At 40.0% G+C, this 21,452-nt stretch overlaps 1 protein-coding gene across 1 annotated transcript in view; it reads right to left on the bottom strand.

The window, feature by feature from the left end:
• Positions 1 to 21,452, bottom strand: part of map3k5 (mitogen-activated protein kinase kinase kinase 5) — a 60,611-nt gene that overhangs the window by 32,623 nt on the left and 6,536 nt on the right. The window contains exons 2-4 of the mRNA XM_039666250.2: positions 9,100 to 9,239; positions 2,362 to 2,385; positions 1,437 to 1,630 (exon numbers count right to left, since the gene is read on the bottom strand). Of these exons, the coding sequence (XP_039522184.2) occupies positions 1,437 to 1,630; positions 2,362 to 2,385; positions 9,100 to 9,239 (358 nt within the window). The remainder of the gene's footprint in view (positions 1 to 1,436; positions 1,631 to 2,361; positions 2,386 to 9,099; positions 9,240 to 21,452) is intronic.

The following is a 21,452-nucleotide window of genomic DNA, read 5'->3' as shown; positions in this document are numbered from 1 at the left end:
TTCATAACGTTGAAACAACGCGTTGATTTCAAGTTGATTTTCCGTTAGTTTTGAAAGAATGACGCGTCTGACGTTGGTTCAACGTTAATTCGATGAGCAAAACAATGTCAGGTCAACGTTGTTTCAATGTCATATTTCCACGTTGATTCAATGTCAGTTTGCTATCTGGGTAGCCGCTGGTACACTACATTCACCAGCGTTCTCTGCTGACGTAAGACGCGGCTGAGCTTCGGTTACGGTCTGAGGGAGACGCACGCTGTGCAAAACAATCTTCACACACATGTCTAAGGATTTACACACCGAGGAACACTTGCAGTTTTTAGCCCAGAACCCGAATACACGTCAGCCGCGTCTTACGTTCAGCAGCGTCACTGAACGCGGATCCACGACAGAACCGGAACACAATACAATGCTGAATAAAGTCTGAGTTTTTGTTATTTTTGGACCAAAATGTATTTTCAATGCTTCAAAACATTGTAACTAACCCACTGATGTCACATGGACTACTTTGATGATGTATTTATTAGAGCCAGACCGATATATCGGCCGATATTAGGCATTTTCCAAAATATCGGTATCGGCGGTTATAGTGGCCGATAAATGAATATTTAAAAAATAAAATAAAGAAAGATGAAACACGCTTTAATCATCATCTCTCTGGCCTGTTATATTGAAAATGTATGTTTTACAATTTGCAGTATGATCGCTAAATTATGGCTCATCATAGACTAGCTAACCACAAAGCTAGCTAACGCCACTATCATCAGTGGAAGACCGCTAACGTTAACATTAATGAGCTTGGAAACCACAATGAACTTTTTCTACCTTTTCTTTTTTTCTGCCGAACTTTTTCAACATTTTCTGAACTTTTTCTAATGAACTTAATCATTAAATAAAGTAATGATTACAGTATTTATAACTAGCATATCTCTAGTTACAGTCCCTGCATTGTAAATTGTAAGTTATAATTGCGAGGATAACATTTAGACGTAGAGAAAAAATATCAAACGTATCTTGTGCAGAAAAGTTAGCTTTTCTTTTACACGTGTGTGAAATCCAACGATATTTAATAATAAAAAAATATCGGCCGATATATCGGATTCTAAAACCCAGAAATATTAGTATCGGTATCGGCATTCAAAATCCTTTATCTGGTCTAGTCTTTATTTCTTTTCTGGACAAGGACAGTACACCGTACACACATGTTCAATGCAGGGACAGAAAGCTCTCGGACTAAATCTAAAACATCTTAAACTGTTCTCTGAAGATGAACGGAGGTCTGACGGGCTTGGGACGACATGAGCGAGAGTCATTAATCACATCATCTTCATTTTTGGGTGAACTAACCCTTTAGTCACCTGACATTTACAGTCTAAAATCCCCCAAAGCACGATCGTGGTCCGCTCAGCTATACAGAGAATCGCATGGGTCCTCACCAGGTGTCGGTCTTGCAGCTGGTGAGCAGCTGAGTGAGTCGGTCCAGCAGAGGCATACAGATGGGCCCCAGCAGGGCCTCGAAGCTGGGCTGCATCAGCTCACTCAGACCCTTCATCAGGCTGCTCTCACAGCAGTACACCTTGCTCTGGGGCGTCACCATGTACGGGATTACTGTGTAATTAGCGGCACACGTCTGGAAAAAGAACAAATAGAAAGAAAACCGAAGCAGTTAATATCGACTGAACATGAACGCTGAAGAATAAATCAGTAGCAAAACTGCTAAATGCACATAATAAAATGTAAATAATTGCAGAAAATAAATAGGCTTTCCGTGGAACACAACACTGAATTATGCACAGGCAGGGTTTCCACAAGTCTTATGAAGGACGGCTTTTTTTTAAAGACCAAGTAAAGAAAATTTAAGTAATAAATTTAGGGGAACACAAAATGTAGCTTGAGTCGCTCTTCTCTCAAGCACCAGAATATCTTTTACTGTACCTTCACAAACTCCACACTTCATTAGCATATTTGTCTTGTTTTCCAGTGTGACTATAAATATTCTTAAAATCAAGACACATTTACATTTATTTATTTATTTATTTATTTAAATAATACATATAACAGCACTAGAAAAAAACTCAATGTAACATAATAAAAACATTTATAATACTAATTTTCCCACAGTACCAATTGGGTCTTTATACTTTGAGGGTCGGGTCCCTCACATGGGGATGGTCATATTTCAGGGTCCGTGTGGCATCTAAAAGATTATAAACTCCTGACCTATAACATCAAATGACCAAAACTAAAAATGGTAAATGTTTTTCTTTTGTCATGTTTTCAGGATTGAAATCCAACATGAGTCTACAACAGCACAAACAAACGCAAATAAAATGACATGAGTCAGAGAGTCAGCGCACTTACCATGTTCTTCTGACATATCACCTCCTGTGTGAGAAAACATCAGACAGGAATTAGTTCAGGATGTATGGCCATGACTCAATCACAAACAAGCAAAAGAATGCACTGTGTTTGATGAACCGCCCTTCTCTTTCTGCATGTACACTAGTGCGATGTGCTCAACTACACCTCTCATTTCCAGTGTCCACACAACAAACGTGATCAAACTCCTTATTCTTTACACATTATGTCATTGTACTGTTAAGGCCATTTTTTTATGCATATTTTGATCATATAGCATAATTCAGTTTACATATAGTGCTCAATGCAATCACAAATACAAACACTGTACAATTAACTAATGTGTTTTAAATATAAACTGTACTCTAGAATTGTTTCAAAGTTAATTTTTCCTCTTATTACCAAAAAAAAAAGAATAAATAAAAAAGTTAAATAAAACAAATTAACTAAGGGTAAAAAAAAATGGTAACTATTTACACACAGGGAGAGAAAATGTGTCCTAAATTACATCCTTAACAACGTCACATTTATTATTATAATCCCAAATTACTTATAAGAATTATTATTACACACACATGCAAACATAAATTATTTACATGCACATTATACATTTGATCATCTATTTATGTATAGCACCAAAACCTTCTGTCCGAAGCATTCAACACATTTCCTCCATTTTCCTAGAAAAACATCTTTCTTCAAATTAACAAAGAAGTGATCTTTTGGTCACATCTATTTTCTTCTTACCTATTTAATATACAGACACATTTCAAAGTAAGCCAATTGGTTGACACACAATGTAGCATATTACTATCTGAAACATTGATCACTGTTAAGCTGCATAGATTAGATCAGCCGGGAACACTTCCTATAAGTCCTGATGTGCTCGTTACATGATACGAAGAATGGCGTCTACACTAATATTAGTCTCCCTGTTTATCTGAGGTTTACTGAAGTCCACCGTATCCAGATCTGATGCAGAACCTGTGCCTGGACACGACCACAATGCATCCCTGTCAACCAGTCCCTTCCCTGTTTACTGAAGTCAGCCGGATCCGGGCCGTATCCAGGTCAGATGGTGGACCTGCGCCTGCACCCCTCCACAACGCATCCCTGAAGTGTCAACCAGTCCCTTCCCTGTTTCCTGAAGTCAGCCGGATCCGGGCCGTATCCAGGTCGGATGGTGGACCTGCACCTGCACCCCTCCACAACGCATCCCTGAAGTGTCAACCAGTCCCTTCCCTGTTTACTGAAGTCAGCCGGATCCGGGCCATATCCAGGTCGGATGATGGACCTGCACCTTCACCCCTCCACAACGCATCCCTAAAGTGTCAACCAGTCCCTTCCCTGTTTCCTGAAGTCAGCCGGATCCGGGCCGTATCCAGGTCGGATGGTGGACCTGCACCTGCACCCCTCCACAACGCATCCCTGAATTGTCAACCAGTCCCTTCCCTGTTTACTGAAGTCAGCCGGATCCGGTCCATATCCAGGTCGGATGGTGGACCTGCGCCTGGACCCCTCCACAACGCATCCCCGAAGTGTCAACCAGTCCCTTCCCTGTTTACTGAAGTCAGCCGGATCCGGGCCATATCCAGGTCGGATGATGGACCTGCACCTTCACCCCTCCACAACGCATCCCTAAAGTGTCAACCAGTCCCTTCCCTGTTTCCTGAAGTCAGCCGGATCCGGGCCGTATCCAGGTCGGATGGTGGACCTGCACCTGCACCCCTCCACAACGCATCCCTGAATTGTCAACCAGTCCCTTCCCTGTTTACTGAAGTCAGCCGGATCCGGTCCATATCCAGGTCGGATGGTGGACCTGCGCCTGGACCCCTCCACAACGCATCCCCGAAGTGTCAACCAGTCCCTTCCCTGTTTACTGAAGTCAGCCGGATCCGGGCCATTTCCAGGTCAGATGGTGGACCTGCGCCTGGACCCCTCCACAACGCATCCCTGAAGTGTCAACCAGTCCCTTCCCTGTTTCCTGAAGTCAGCCGGATCCGGGCCGTATCCAGGTCAGATGGTGAACCTGCGCCTGCACCCCTCCACAACGCATCCCTGAAGCGTCAACCAGTCCCTTCCCTGTTTCCTGAAGTCAGCCGGATCCGGGCCGTATCCAGGTCGGATGGTGGACCTGCGCCTGGACCCCTCCACAACGCATCCCTGAAGCGTCAACCAGTCCCTTCCCTGTTTCCTGAAGTCAGCCGGATCCGGGCCGTATCCAGGTCGGATGGTGGACCTGCGCCTGCACCCCTCCACAACGCATCCCTGAAGCGTCAACCAGTCCCTTCCCTGTTTACTGAAGTCAGCCGGATCGGGGCCGTATCCAGGTCAGATGGTGAACCTGCGCCTGCACCCCTCCACAACGCATCCCTGAAGCGTCAACCAGTCCCTTCCCTGTTTACTGAAGTCAGCCGGATCCGGGCCGTATCCAGGTCAGATGGTGGACCTGCGCCTGCACCCCTCCACAACGCATCCCCGAAGTGTCAACCAGTCCCTTCCCTGTTTCCTGAAGTCAGCCGGATCCGGGCCGTATCCAGGTCAGATGGTGAACCTGCGCCTGCACCCCTCCACAACGCATCCCTGAAGTGTCAACTAGTCCCTTCCCTGTTTCCTGAAGTCAGCCGGATCCGGGCCGTATCCAGGTCGGATGGTGGACCTGCACCTGCACCCCTCCACAACGCATCCCTGAAGTGTCAACCTCATCAGCCCTGTGAAGGCTTCAGACAAAACAGCCATCGATCCTCAACAACTCGTCTCCATAATGGCGGGATTACTCTGACTTCCAAACAGATGGAAATGGACAAATACTCCAAATGTTCTGATCCAATTTGACCTGTAATGCTGCCCGAATCACACACTGTTCCTTCGTTGGCCAGAGGCGAACTGACCCCCGACTGAGCCTGGGTTCTCCCAAGGGTTTTTCCTCCATTCTGTCCATGATGGGAGTTTGGGTTCCTTCACTGTTTCCTTGGCTTTTGGCTTGCTTAGTTGGGGACATTTAATATTCAACAATATTATTGATCTGCCTTACTGAAGGTGGACGATCACGCAATTTTCTTCTAGAAACCAACTAGTGTCAACCAATAGTAAGTATAGAGTCTAAACTATGAAGTGTGCATTAAGCAATGCACTCAAGTTCCATTTTGAACATCTGTGTCCACCAAGCACCATCCTCCACTAACTTCTGCCTAGTAATACAGAGCTCATCTAAATATATCTCACATTATGCAATTTAGTCCCCACTCATGTGGCATAACTCCATTTAGTGATGTACAATAATAATCGAGGTGCCTGACCTTGCAGGGAGGATCTCCATGACAATAATGCGTGCCTACAATTCACTGTGGCAATAAAACCTACATTGTGATTAAATTGTTGGATGTCTAAGTGATGCACTGCAAATAATGGGAGTTGTATTAATAATCTGAATGTGCAAGCACCCTTTTTCTCACAAGATAATGAGCATTTCTCCTACAAGCTGTGGGATTACACATTTAAGATCTGCTCATCCTACACCCTTACATAACACCACATGAAAAGCATTGTGATTAGCATTTAAGGTAAAGATGACAACACCAGATGAATTATTCTGTTTAGCAAAGATTTTAGCAAGAATTTCCTGCCAGTCCCGTTCTTTTTATTGCAAGTCAAACGAGTCCAGATTACTGAGACTCTCACATTTTGTCTTTAATGTCTCTGGGAGCCCCGGTCCCATTCTTTGAATAGTTGCTGATGGGATTAAGACTGGGGCCTTGTTTAAGGTCATCACGTTACTTTAGGTTGGTTGGTAGGTAGGTTAACTTTTGTCCCCAATGGGAAATTTTGCTTGGGCACAGTGCAGAGTTGCTTCATAAAAAATAAATAACATCACAAATCACAAAACACATCAAGAACCTGTGTTGACAACACAGTTCCATGTGCTAAAGTGCTGGTGTGGTTATGGCACATTGCTCCATTGGACTGAAGTTTGTGTAAAGTGCATATCTAAGGTGCTAGTATGTTTATTGCTTCATTGCTCCTTTCGCATCGTTCAGCAGCTCAATGGAGGCTGGCACAAATGATTATTTGTAGCAGTGATTTGCTACAAGCCTATCTCCGCCCTCCTACGTACTGCACTTCCGCTCAATTTTCATTTTCCTTCAATACTACATCTGGGATTGTGGTGTATTCTTTGGTTTTCTCTGGTCAATTTTTTACCAGTCCAATCCGCGAACGTGGCTGAGAACAATGGCGTTGATGATGTGCGCTAGTTTGAGTCTTCCTAGTTTATGGCTAAATGTCAGTGATTGGTTATGGCAGATCCAGAGTGACTCTGGGCAGACTCTGACATAAAAGGAAGTTAACGCTTGTCAATGGAGCGAGGCCAGACTCTCTGATGGGACCAGGCTTACTTTAGGGACCCCTAAAATCTATATAAACTACAATGTATCATTGTCTTAGTTTGACTTGATGACCAACAGCTCATGTAATCAATGAAGAATCCTTCTGGTTGGGTTTCCAACAAGCCCAATATCTTTGAGTTAGAATGTGTGCAATTTTCAATAATACAGAGTTTCAAATACAATGGATGTATTTGCAGCACACATGATGCAGTTTCTCACTGTTATTTGCCAATTAAAACAAGCTCCTTGATCAACATGCTATATCAACCAATCAGATTTTCGGGTTCAGTTTAGGGTTTTTTTCAATTGCTAACAAGCATCACCCAATACTGAAGTCGCATGTTCAAAACTCTTCACACATTCAGCGAAACAGAGGTCTATGTGGACAAAACTGTGAATAATTTGTCATCGCTTTCACACGAAATGCATTCAGTGACCATATTTCCCAAAATCCATGAACACTTTTGTCATTCACACTTCACCATCTGTAAAACACTATATTTTCTGCACATTTTTTTAATGCTAACACACTGCTTCCAAAACTACATTAAAACCAGCATGATGGCCAACTCTGTATTTCTGCAGGAATTATAATATATAATCATAGAAGAATATTAAATAATACTTATTCCAAACACAACTTGCAATTTCAGCTGAAAGGCAACCCAGGTGTCCTAATTCAGGAAGACACATGGGGTAAGAAGAGCAGCAGAGCGAGGGAGGACTGAAACCCTGACAGTACTGTAAACCCAACATGCTTGTCCTATAGGATCATGGGGAGGCTGGCGTCTTTCCCAGTGTTTTGGCAGGAAAACAGCCTGGACAGATGGCCGGCACACATTTACAGTCTCCAATTCACCTGTCCTGTGTGTCTTTGGGTTGTGGGGAAACCCAGAGGAAACCAACGCCATCGCAGAGAGAACATACAAACTTCATAGAGAGAGAAAGGCCTCCTGACACAGCTGCGACTAACCACACACACCGTTACACTACACGAACCACTATAATATATAAAGATATGGAATAAAAACAAATTGCTGCATTTCTCTTTCATTCTTTCTGCTCCAGTGCAGTCAATAAAATAAAACAAACTTATTCTTATCCTATAATGAAATATTGATTTATGTGAAAAATCATTCAAACTTTAAAGATAAAAGTTCACCATGTATGAAATGCTCCCTGTTGCTAGTGTTTTTAGGTCCGTGTGTGTTGAATGACACGTAGGGTTTCTGAATATGAATTGTTGCCAGTGAGCTTATTTTGAGACGTATATGAAGTGTTTTGTTGGTCTGAGTGAGTTTTGAGTTGAGATTACCTGTTTGGACAAGAGTCATCTTGGTAATACAGATTGTACGGAAAGTTTTGAAAAAGTGTCTTATTGACCGATGCTTGTTAATCAGGATTCGATCAAGTCCAAATCTTTGCACAGCACAAAGTTTGTCTATAATAGCTGCCACTTCACATCAAAGCTTGTTGTTGGTCTACTGTTTTGTTACTAGCAATGTTTCCGTCGTCCACCTATTTTTTAGTGAATTTTGGGATATCGCATTAAAAAAAAAAACACTGGATGGGAAAAGCAAAATGTGCATAAATTCTAAAAATGTGCATAAAAATGTATGCGATAAACTTTTTATCCAATAAGAAAATATGCATTATCTGTGACGGAAACACATTTGCCGAATAAATACCCTGATGTGCATCAATAAACTGTGACTATAAATAATAATAATAAATCAGAAATAAATCAGCTTTTCACTGGAATTGCATCATTTCTCCTCCCCGACATTTCACAAAAGTGCTTTTCATGTCTGAAGGGAAAGGTTGTGTTAGGGATCGGACTCAAATATCTTTGTTGCTGATCCAGGAAAATGTCTCAATCATGGTCACCTGATGCAGTGATACACAACCAGTCAAAGGTTTTGATCTAAAGACATATGTTAAATGTTTACATTTAGTTTCGCAGACAAATATAAATTGTGCAACATATTACTAACAAAGCATTTTTTAAAAATACAAAACTGTTGTTTAAAAATGGCAGAAAGACAATTCTTTCAATCCTTCTCGTGCCAGAATATAGCTTTGCCAAGAGTGAGAAGACCTGTAATGTGTGTCTGGAATCTAGAAAAACACTGAACTTTGAAAAGTTGACATGTTTGGTGATCACTACATGCTTTGCATACTTCTATGAGTGTGTTATCTCATAGTTTTCATAAATGTACTATTATTCTAAAATGTGAAAACTAGTCGAAACAAAGTCGAAACTAGTTCAAACTAGTAGAATATGGAAAGTCCAATATGAAATGCACGCTTGACTCTTGTTTGACCCTGGTGACATTGAGATGAAAGACCTTCTGACCTGAAGAGACTGCAGCGAGTCGGAGTTGAGATCGCAGTAAAGGATGATGTTGTTGACCATGCTGAAACTCTCTCTCACACCCAAGTGATAAAAGAGAGAGGGCTGTCGAAACGCATCCGTCATTTCAACCACTGCGATATCTGTCAACAGAGATAGACACGGTTCATATTTTTGGAAATACACAGACAGACAGACAGACAGACAGACAGACAGACAGACAGACAGACAGACAGACAGACAGATAGATAGATAGATAGATAGATAGATAGATAGATAGATAGATAGATAGATAGATAGATAGATAGATAGATAGACAGGTTAGACAGACAGAAAGACAGACAGACAGATATAGAGGTTAGACAGACAGACAGACAGACAGATAGATAGACAGACAGACAGACAGACAGACAGATAGAGAGGTTAGACAGACAGACAGACAGACAGACAGACAGACAGACAGACAGACAGATAGATAGATAGATAGACAGGTTAGACAGACAGAAAGACAGACAGACAGATATAGAGGTTAGACAGACAGACAGATAGATAGACAGACAGACAGACAGATAGATAGAGAGGTTAGACAGACAGACAGACAGAGAGGTTAGACAGACAGACAGACAGACAGACAGACAGACAGACAGACAGACAGACAGATAGATAGATAGATAGATAGATAGATAGATAGATAGATAGATAGATAGATAGATAGATAGATAGATAGATAGATAGATAGATAGATAGATAGATAGATAGATAGACAGACAGACAGAGAGGTTAGACAGACAGACAGACAGACAGACAGACAGACAGATAGATAGATAGATAGATAGATAGACAGACAGACAGACAGACAGAGAGGTTAGACAGACAGACAGACAGACAGACAGACAGACAGACAGACAGACAGACAGACAGATAGATAGACAGACAGACAGACAGACAGACAGACAGACAGACAGACAGACAGACAGACAGACAGATAGATAGATAGATAGATAGATAGATAGATAGATAGATAGACAGATAGACAGACAGAGAGGTTAGACAGACAGACAGACAGACAGACAGACAGACAGATAGATAGATAGATAGATAGACAGACAGACAGAGAGGTTAGACAGACAGACAGACAGACAGACAGACAGACAGACAGACAGACAGACAGACAGACAGACAGACAGACAGATAGATAGATAGATAGATAGATAGATAGATAGATAGATAGATAGATAGATAGATAGACAGAGAGGTTAGACAGACAGACAGACAGACAGACAGATAGATAGATAGATAGATAGATAGATAGATAGATAGATAGATAGATAGATAGATAGATAGATAGATAGATAGATAGATAGATAGATAGATAGATAGATAGATAGATAGATAGATAGATAGATAGGTTAGGCAGACAGACAGACAGACAGACAGACAGACAGACAGACAGACAGACAGGTAAGTGAGTGTTTGTGTGTGGTTGATGTTCTGTCGGGCCTGTCCCTACAGTTCAGTGTTCAGTGTCATACATGCTGCATTTAAATATCAGCAGGAAGTCGGTTCCTCTGTTCGCATGCATCTGTGCCAGAGCTGCCGTTTCAGTTAACCCAAAGGAAACACACACGTGTAAGAGTGTATGAACATCCCGAGAATTGAGTCTGTGTGTCTTCTGAACCCTAACAGTGAAACATGTTTGATATAACCGTTGCTCTAAAGTTATATCAAAATGATACATGCAATTCAATTTACATTTATAAATCAAAACAGAGGATATGATGAAGAGACGTCAGGCCAGTCTACCAGAAATACAAAATTATGTTTAAAAGGCCCTGGGTCGATATTACAAAAACTTGAGAAGAGTTTAGTCAGGTTCGTGGAATCAGATCTTTGAGATGTTCACAGTTCTGCCTCGCACACTTATTAGTGTTTAGTTAGAGTAACCACCGGCAACCGCACATTGCCTCTGAAATAAGTGTGCTCTATTTGTAAAATATGACAAGAAAAAGTTCAGTTTTCCAGAGTTGTACCACTGAAAGCGGTGGTCGACCCATACAGGTATTTCAGCATATATGATGCCAATATATAGGTATTACTGTGATTTATAGATACAACTTAATATACACAATATTTACTGCACACAAAAAACTGAACAAAAATTGTTAACCATCCCCTGACAATGCTGGCAGAACTATTTAAAGGGGACATATCATGCCAAATCCACTTTTTTAGCCCTTAAATGCATTTTGTTGTATATTTGGAGTGTTTATAAGTACAGAAAAGATGAAATTATTCTCTTCAGGTGCTTCGTTTATATCTTTATATTCTGTTTTGGTCATATTTTTCAACCTGTTCAGATTTTTCTGTTCTTGATGACGTTTTTTGAACAATTAAGGACATTGACTACCGGCCCAACACTTCGAGCAATCCGCCATTCTTATTTCTCGCTCTGATTTTGTAGTCCAAGCTACGAGAGGGCAAGTCAAAATGTTCGGTTGTTGGATGTAGTGACACACATGCTTCATTACACCATCTCCCAGCATCAGAACCATGTCTGGTTGAGTTTTATATATCAAGGAAATGTACCCACATCTGTGGGTAAAGTCATTTTTTGTGTGTGCGAAGCACTTCAAGGATTTCCACTTCAACAACATCCGCCAGTATAAAGAAGGGTTTGCCGATCGACTTTGTCTGAATGAGAGGCGACGAACAGAGCATTTCGATAAGCTGTAAATATCGTTAATATTAAAAATAAAGTACTTTACTTTCTTAAAACACATGGTGGTCATGGTTTAGCAGTACATTTGTCTTTCTTTGTTTTTGTTTTGAAGTAACGTTACACGTCTGCAGTATTATTGTTCTTGAGTTTCATCAATGCTCATTAAGCTACTGTGTTTTCAGATGCTTTTCTAAACGCATCATATTATCAATACAGATTTTTAGTGGTAAAATTAGAGCGTAGTCATTTATCTTGTGCATGTTTTAACAAGATCGACTTTTACTTATAACACATTACAGTTACATACCATTGTAATAGATCCATATGAAGACGTTGTTCTGCAGGTTCGTCGTCTTTTTCAACTCGTTCGCTCTGGCTCGAATTATGTAAGGCTTGATGTCATCAAGTACAGAAAAATCTGAACAGGTTGAAAAATATGACCAAAACAGAATATAAAGATATAAACGAAGCACCTGAAGAGAATAATTTCATCTTTTCTGTACTTATAAACACTCCATATCATATATCATATGGAACCGATCCAACTGATATAGATATTATACCGCAAAGCGATGATGTCACTGATCATTACATGGTGACTTGCATAATACGTACTGCTGAAATATGTCATGTTGCGCCACGTTATAGACCAGGCAGAACAATCCTTCCAACCACTATAGATGGATTTTCAAATAGCTTACCTGATCTATCTAAGCTGCTAAGTGAACCCAAACAAACAGATGAATTAGAGGAAATGACTAGCAGTTTAAGCACCATTCTTACTAGTACATTAGATATTGTTGCGCCAATTAGATTAAAAAAGGTTCGAGAGAAAATTAAAGCACCGTGGTACAACAGTGCTACACATGCTATCAAGAGAGAAACTCGCAACTTAGAGCGTAAATGGAAACAAACTAATTTAGAGGTCTTTAGAATCGCGTGGAAAGACAGTATGTCACGTTATAAAAAGACACTAAAAACAGCCAGGGCTGAGCATCTCCGCAAACTAATCGAAAATAACCAAAATAATCCAAGGTTTTTATTTAACACCGTGGCTAGACTAACAAATAAACAGACATCACCAGAGCAAAATATACCTTTACAGTTTAGTAGTAATGATTTTATGAATTACTTCAATGCGAAAATAGAAAGCATCCGAAACAAAATTATAAATGTACAATCCTCTATGGTGTCTTATGATTCAGCTTCAATTATGGACCCTCTAGAACAACTAAACCGCTTTACAACGATAGGACAGGAGGAGCTAAATAAACTTATCATTGCATCTAAACCAACAACTTGTTTATTAGATCCAATACCCACTAAACTACTGAAAGAACTATTACCTGTAGTGGAAGAGCCTCTCCTCAATATTATTAACTCGTCTTTATCTTTAGGTCATGTCCCAAAAATATACAAGCTGGCTGTAATAAAACCGCTCATTAAGAAACCGCAATTAGATCCAAATAACTTGGCAAATTACAGACCCATTTCAAATCTTCCATTTATGTCCAAAATACTTGAAAAAGTAGTGTCCGCTCAATTGTGCTCTTTTTTGCAAGAAAATGATATCTATGAAAAATTCCAGTCAGGATTCAGACCGCATCATAGTACAGAAACTGCGCTAGTTAAAATTACAAATGATTTACTTTTAGCTTCTGACCAAGGCTGTATCTCAATACTAGTCCTACTTGATCTTAGCGCTGCGTTCGACACTATAGATCATATAATACTCTTGGATCGACTACAAAACTTCACCGGTGTCCAGGGACAGGCATTAAGCTGGTTTAGATCGTACTTATCGGACCGTTCTCATTTTGTCTGTTTAAATGGGAAAAAATCAAAGATAACGTCAGTAGACTATGGAGTACCGCAAGGATCAGTTTTAGGCCCTCTGCTATTCTCAATATATATGCTGCCACTTGGTAATATTATAAGAAAACATGGAATTAATTTCCACTGTTACGCTGACGACACTCAATTATATATTTCATCACGACCAGATGAAAACACTAACTCATCTAAAATGACAGAGTGTCTCAAAGATATAAAATGCTGGATGACGCGTAATTTCCTGCTATTAAATTCAGATAAAACGGAGGTATTACTTATTGGTCCAAAAAACTACTCACAAAACCTCTCACAATACAACTTTAATATTGACGGATGTCCTGTTACTTTATCCACAACAGTAAAAGACCTGGGTGTTATACTAGACCGCAACTTGTCGTTCGAAAATCATATTTCATATGTTACAAGAACAGCCTTTTTCCACCTTAGAAACATTGCTAAGCTACGTAACATGCTATCTATTTCTGATGCAGAAAAATTAGTTCACGCATTCATGACCTCGAGACTAGATTACTGTAATGCTTTATTAGCCGGTTGTCCTGCATCCTCAATAAACAAGCTACAGTTAGTACAAAATGCAGCTGCTAGAGTTCTTACTAGATCAAGAAAATATGATCATATAACACCGATTTTATCATCTCTACACTGGTTACCTATTAAGTTCCGCATCAACTACAAAATACTACTACTGACCTATAAAGCCCTAAATGGTTTAGCACCTATGTACTTAACGGACCTTCTTTCGCCCTACAATCCACCGCGTTCCTTAAGATCACTAAATTCAAGGCTTCTGGTCATTCCTAGGATATCGAAGTCCAGTAAAGGAGGGAGGGCGTTCTCGCATTTAGCTCCAAAACTCTGGAATGGCCTTCCCGATACGGTCCGAGGCTCTGACTCGCTGACACAGTTCAAAACTAGATTAAAGACGCATCTCTTTAGTCAAGCATTCACATAATGCTTACCTTCTAGTCCTCTGTTATGCCATACGGAACCGTTTGCCACTGAAACTGCTTAACGCACCAGTGGGGCTCGACAGCCTTTTAGACAAACGGGTCGGCGCGTATGGTTGGGTTGCGGAGAGTTCGGGGGTACGGAGAGTTTGTGAGTTATAACGGAAATTATTATGAACATCAGCTATGCTAATTATTTCCCATCTGCCTTTCTGCTGTTATCTCGGGACGCTTGTCCCGAGAAAAATGGCGTTCGTCAGGTCCAGTTTTGTGTCCAGCCTCTCACGGGGATTTCGGATGCCCCAACGCCTGTGATGAGACGACTCAACGCCTGCGATGAGACGACTCAACGCCTGCGATATGTTATGGCGCCGTTTGATTCATAAACAATATTTATATTTAATATTTATATTTAAACAATATGAATGTAAGCCAGAGGAGAACTGGCCCCCGACTGAGCCTGGGTTCTCCCAAGGTTTTTTCTCCATCCAATCTGATGGAGTTTTGGTTCCTTGCCACTGTCGCCTTGCTTTTGGCTTGCTTTGAGCTTGCTCAGTTGGGGTTATTTATTTAGTGTTTAGCAATGTTGTTGATCTGTGTTGTGCTACTTACATGTTATCACTGTGAAGCTGCTTTGATACAATCTGTATTGTGAAAAGCGCTATATAAATAAATGTGACTTGACTTGACTTGACTTGATGGACAAGTCTTCTGTTGTTGACATTTTGTTAACGTGTGAATAAAAATGTTCTGTGACGCTATACAATCGGATATCTCTAATCAAACTACAAAAATGGCCGAACAGGGTGGAGATGAACCGAGTGTGAACTCAACGACCTGGAGAGCAGGCAGGGTGTCACACTTCTCATTTGCATTTAAAGAGGCCGCTCCGCTCCGTTTCGCTTTGTATAGACCACAAATGTATGATTTATATTTAAAAGGATTTATATGTATGCAGAATATGTACATTTTAAAAAGCACAGTGGACAGAACGTTGTTTTCGGCACTAGGGGTCTCTGACTTCTTACAATCACAAAGGCGTAGATTGATGACGCAGCGAATCAGTGGAATCGTGGACCTAGAACAGTCTTGTTTTTATCATGACTGTGGTGTAAAGCATGGCGTGAGTGCTAATAAGAGACAGATATCAGCCCCACGGATATAAAGCAATGAGGACATTTCATTCTACCGAACTATACCCAAGTGCTGAATTACTCATACTGGTCAGTGTATGTAACAAATTAAAATTGTGAGGTAACGCAGCGCAGTTTCACTTGGTCTACACTAGAACACCAAACTGCATTTGAGTGAGTTGAAAGTTATAATGTTATTCTTTGTGTTAGTTTGGCTGTATGAGACTAGCAGTAACGTTTGAATAACACAGTGATCATATTCGAACATTTCGTTAGAGTTCATGTTGAGCCATATAACATTGATTAGTTTTATGTACATTTGCTCAGCTGTCTAATAAGGCACATGCAAGAGTGGTGTCCCCGTCGAGTCGAAGTTAGTCGCGGACGCTAGCTCTCGGCTTCTCGAAAACGCCACGCCGATATTGATCCACGTTTTATTTCAACTATTGTCCTACGGTCTGCTTGCCGTGATCCATGATGTTTGAACGAAACAACAACAGCGTGAGCGTGCCACTAGAAGTAACGCAGTTGTCCAGGACTGTCGCCATGGTTACTATAGCAGTACACGCAGAAACTAGGGATAATGCGGATATTACGTCATGGACAGGCGACAAGTGACAATTCTTCATTTCGATTAATTGATTCAAATTATTTAAACATTTTAAATCAACGGCAGCAATTAACATTGGTTAGACTTTATTTTACAGACCTTTCTCCTATGTACATACTATAGTAATTACAACAACTGGGTTAGTACCTACAGTATGTACTAACCCTGAACCTACCCCTAAACCTTACTTTAACTCATGTAAGTTACCTAATGTTAAAAAGTACTTTGTAAGCACACTTACGGTAAATAAAGTGCAACCTTAACATTTTGTCAGAACCACTGGTAAGTTACGTTAATTTGTTTAGTCTATAGTGGGAGAATTTTGATCTCTATTTGAAACAAATAAAATTGAGATTATCAATTTATCGAGAATAGTATAGTTCTACAACAAATGTGAAATGTTAATCAAGGCTGTCAGTCACTAACATTCTGCTGAACATCAACAAGAAATTCCTACAGGTTTGAAACCAATGACAATGATGGGAATCTCCAGCTGTGGATACTGGATCTAGCATTGCAATACACATGGAAATCAGTTTCAGATTTCATGCATGGAAAATGTAGTTAAAATTCTCCCACATAAATCTATTACAGTTTTTCATGTACAGCCACTACAATAACATTACTACTTGCTCTTGCCAATACCTCTCTGAGTACAACTAAATAACGGTTCTAAAGAGACACTTTCATCAAAGTATTGTAGAGCAAAGAGCACAAATCATATTAATGGGCAATGTCATAAGAAGTAGTCATACAACAAAACTTTCTGAAGAAGAAAAAAAGAGACAATTCTAAAATATTAAATCCAAGGTACAGCTATGCAAGGCTTTAAGGTTATTTTTTTTAAGTTAAATTAAAAGAATGTGAAACTTAAAGTACATGACTGTTGAAGAGGTAAATAAAATCTTTAAATGAGCTCAAGTTTTAACTTTTCTGAGTTACTGAGACTTTGTTCCAACAAAGAGGATCAATGTTGCTCTTGGCCAGGCAGAAACCAACCATGCTGAACGCCAGATTGCATTGGCCAGACTGTACTTTTGAATCCAATAGGGTATCCAACATTATAAACTTTGGAGTAGAAACGACACTGTGAGGGATGGATGTATAGTACATGTAATATCTGAAAACTGAAATGTATCATTTAACTAGTGGCACCACGTACACAGAACCACAAAAATAATGCCCGTTTTCAAATAGCTTACCCATATACTCCCCTTTTTGTGTATTAAAAGGATTCCCATTCACACGGTTGTTACTGTCTGCATAGCATTTAATAATGCAGCCGGGAAAAAAACTTTACGTTTTTAGTACATTGTCGTGTAAACGTTCCCTTAGTTCATTTATCGATACAGCATCTCAGTTGTCATCGTCCAGCTCAGTTCAGTTCTCATGTTGTCAAAGCAGGCAGATAAAAATAAAATATTAAGAATGTTTGTAAAAACTAGGGAAACTGTAATACACTTACAGTGGAAGTCTAGCGGTTAGAGAAATGTGATCGGCATTTAGTAAAGGAATTCCATTACAATTTACAGAGAGTAAACAAACTGACTAAACTCGTCTACAAACAAAGGAACTGCTGCTATCTGCCATTCCTCTTGTAATATCTTTTCCAAATACGCATCATAAGAAATTCCATTTCCAATCAATGTTCACATTCTGTTAGTCATTTGTTCTTAACCACAACTGGGTGTGCTCTTTGATACCAATCTCTTATTTGAAAGTCATGTGTCTAGTATCTGTAAAACCGCATTTTTTCATCTTAAACATTTTTCTAAATACGCCATATGCTCTCATTGAAAAATGCGGAACAATTAGTTCATGCGTTCATGACATCAAGGCTAGATTATTGTAGTGCTCTACTGGGTGGTCGCCCTGCATGCTTAATAAACAAACTACAGCTAGTACAAAACTCAGCATCTCGAGTTCTTACCAGAACCAGGAAGTATGACCATATTAGCCCGGTTCTGTCAACACTACATTGGCTGCCTATTAAAGCTACAATACCTAAGATTTTATGCGCTAGAGGGCGCTACATTCAAAACAAAAACAACGACTTTGCTTGATGACGACGCAGAGGAACGCGGAATAATGGGAACTGTTGTTTTCAACTCCACCGTGGATAAATCAGTCAGACGGCAATCGAAAATTAGTTGTCATGGATGAGGTAAAGTTCGATTTCTATAAATGTTGCGTTTAATGACATGCTTGTTTTTCATTAAACTGAAATAACCGCAAGAAAAGTAAGGTTTAAAAGTAAATTAGTTATCACAGATGTTACCGTACGAGTCACTGGACGAAGCTATGGTGGAGAGGGTTTGAAGGGGCAGGTCTCTTGCAAGGAGTTGACGTGGCTGATCCTCCTTTTTGGTAACTTTATAAAAATAAAAAAATCTATTTAATGTACATTTGACACATCTTTTCATGTCGTGTAAGTATTCAACCACAGCTACAGTTTCACAAAATTAACGTTAAGGTGGTCGCACACCAGACGAGAAGCTCAGCGCCGCGTCGCACCACATATTTAAAATTCGCACACATTATTATCTATAAGTGTACACATACCGGCGGCACCATTCGGCGTCTGTCCGCGGCGCCCAGCAACGGCTCAGGACCGTGTTCAAAATCGTGCTGCGCCACAGAGCGCCATTTACATCGTTTTATATAAAATTTAAGTTATTATTGTCTCAAATCGTTGCTAAGGATCCTGACTTCGCCCTATGCTGCAATATGCATTTAGTTTTGCATTAATTTACAGAAATCAGCTGCTTGAATGACAATTTTATTAGATTTTACATGTGAGATTCTCAATTCAATTCTGAGGTAAAGTTTTCCGAATGCAGACTCAGCAACGATTGTATTTAATACAGCACAATCATAACATGATTACATGATAACTTTCATGTCATTAAACATAACAATATTGCTGGCCATACACTGATGAGAAAGTGCGCGTCCGGTGTGCGATACTTTGTAACGGGATTTGGCTGACCCGTTCGTTGACGTTTGCAGACTACACGTAGTACGAGCGGAAACCGAGGTAAGCGGATATGACGCGATTGACTGGCGACTCCCAGCTCACCCCTGCTCACATGCCCCGTTTCCTTGGTTAAAATCGAAATTTTCTCGCGAATTAAACATTGTTTGAAACATTTGGAATATTGTAGGTCAGCGGTCCTCAAACTGGGGGCCGTGGCCCCCTGGGGGGCCACTAGATGGCGCTAGGGGGCCGCAAAGAAATTCTAGAATATGAAATTATTTAAAAAAATTATTTTACCTGTATGTACGTTTGGATTGTCCTATGTGAAATCTGCATTGCATGATTTCTTTTATATTGTAAAACTTGTATAAAATTGTATGTCTTCTATATTTGAAAAAGTATTTCTTTAAGTAGAGTAGAATTTTTTTTTTGTTTCTTGCTGAAAAAACAGATTGCTGTTCAAATTTGCAAACCAAACTTGAGCCACTGTCATTTACTACCTTAAAATGTAAGAAGTTTAATGCACTTTTTTACAATCAGCAAATTAATTTTTCAGTGTTTATCTTTTACTATGAACATCACAAATGTTCAGTATTCAATACTTTTGTTGCACTTTTCAGACAATATTACTGTTAACCGTCAAAACCATTTTTTATAAAAAAAAAATGTTATATTTAATGAAATGTACAATTTAACTAATTGTGTATATTCAAAGACATAAAGCTAAAAACAGAACTGTTGTTCCAGCATTGTACAAATTCATTTGTTTTTGGTACAATCTAAAATTTGTAAGTAAAATTGTACGTTTGAGGATGTTTTCGTTATGAGTTTTCTTTTGGGGGGCCACAAAAGGATTCACCCTACACAAGGGGGCCTCCTCCTGAAAAAGTTTGAGAACCACTGTTGTAGGTTATCATCTTAACTAAATATATAACACAGGCCTTGTGATTTTGGGATATTTTAATGCAAAAATCTTAAGTATTCCACCTTTAAACATCATATACATTTTAAAACATTGCTAATTACTTATAAAGCACTGAATGGTTTAGCTCCGCAGTACTTGAGCGAGCTCTTAACGCATTATAGTCCTTCACGTCTATTGCGATCTCGAAACTCCGGCCAGTTGATAATACCTAGAATATCAAAATCGACTACTGACTGTAGATCCTTTTCTTATTTAGCACCAAAACTCTGGCACAATCTTCCTAACATTGTCCGGGAAGTAGACACACGCTCAAAAGCTAGACTAAACACATCTCTTTGGCCTAGCACACACATAACACACTCCAGCCTTCCTTAATTCAAAATTAGGCTGCATAGCTTAGATCAGCCAGAACCGGGAACACGTCCCATATATCCTGATGTACTCATTACTCTCTCGTCTCTCTGTTTATCCCGAGGTTTACCGCAGTCTGCCAGATCCAGATCTGATGAAGGACCTGCGCTTAGACACACACACACACACTCCAGATCTGATGAAGGACCTGTGTCTGGACGCGACGACAACGCAGTGTCTCTATCTCTCCCTGTGAAGGCCTCCTTCCCTCCTCCTCTGCGCAGATAATCGTTGTCGGGATAGTGCCGGTTCACATGGCTATGCCAAAGCGATAAAGTTCTGCATCATAAATTTCAAGGGCAGACAGGTAGTTTGTTGAGGGTTGTTTTTAGGGAACAACTGCATGCCTGCGCACATATATTCACACACATATAGGATTAACTCTTAACACGCATGTGCACGCCATCAGCGTTCTCGCAGGCTCGCGTTTTTAAAGTTTGCGTGGAGTGTTGTGTTAGCGGCCCCAAAGTTAATAACTAATGATCGTTGAAGCGGAAGTGAATCAATCAAAACTAACTTAAGCTGGAAAATAATTTTATTCTAGAGCTGTCATAAAGCCATAACAATCTGTTACTTTAATCTCATATTATCTCTGTAAAGCCGCTTTGGAAGAATCTATATTGTCAACAGAAGATGACTTGACTAAAAATCTATACATTTGGTTTTGAACTTTTCAGACATTGTTTTTACAACAGAAACCGTGTCATTACAGTCAGAGTACATTTAAACCGAATAATTACAGGAACCAGTGAAGCTCTCAGGTGTTCTTAGACTGCTGAA

The sequence above is a fragment of the Pimephales promelas genome, chromosome 13, assembly GCF_988280905.1.
Source record: "Pimephales promelas chromosome 13, fPimPro1.hap1.1, whole genome shotgun sequence".
NCBI lineage: Eukaryota > Metazoa > Chordata > Actinopteri > Cypriniformes > Leuciscidae > Pimephales > Pimephales promelas.
Note: the sequence above shows the minus strand (reverse complement) of the source record. Positions and strands in the feature narration are given on the sequence as shown.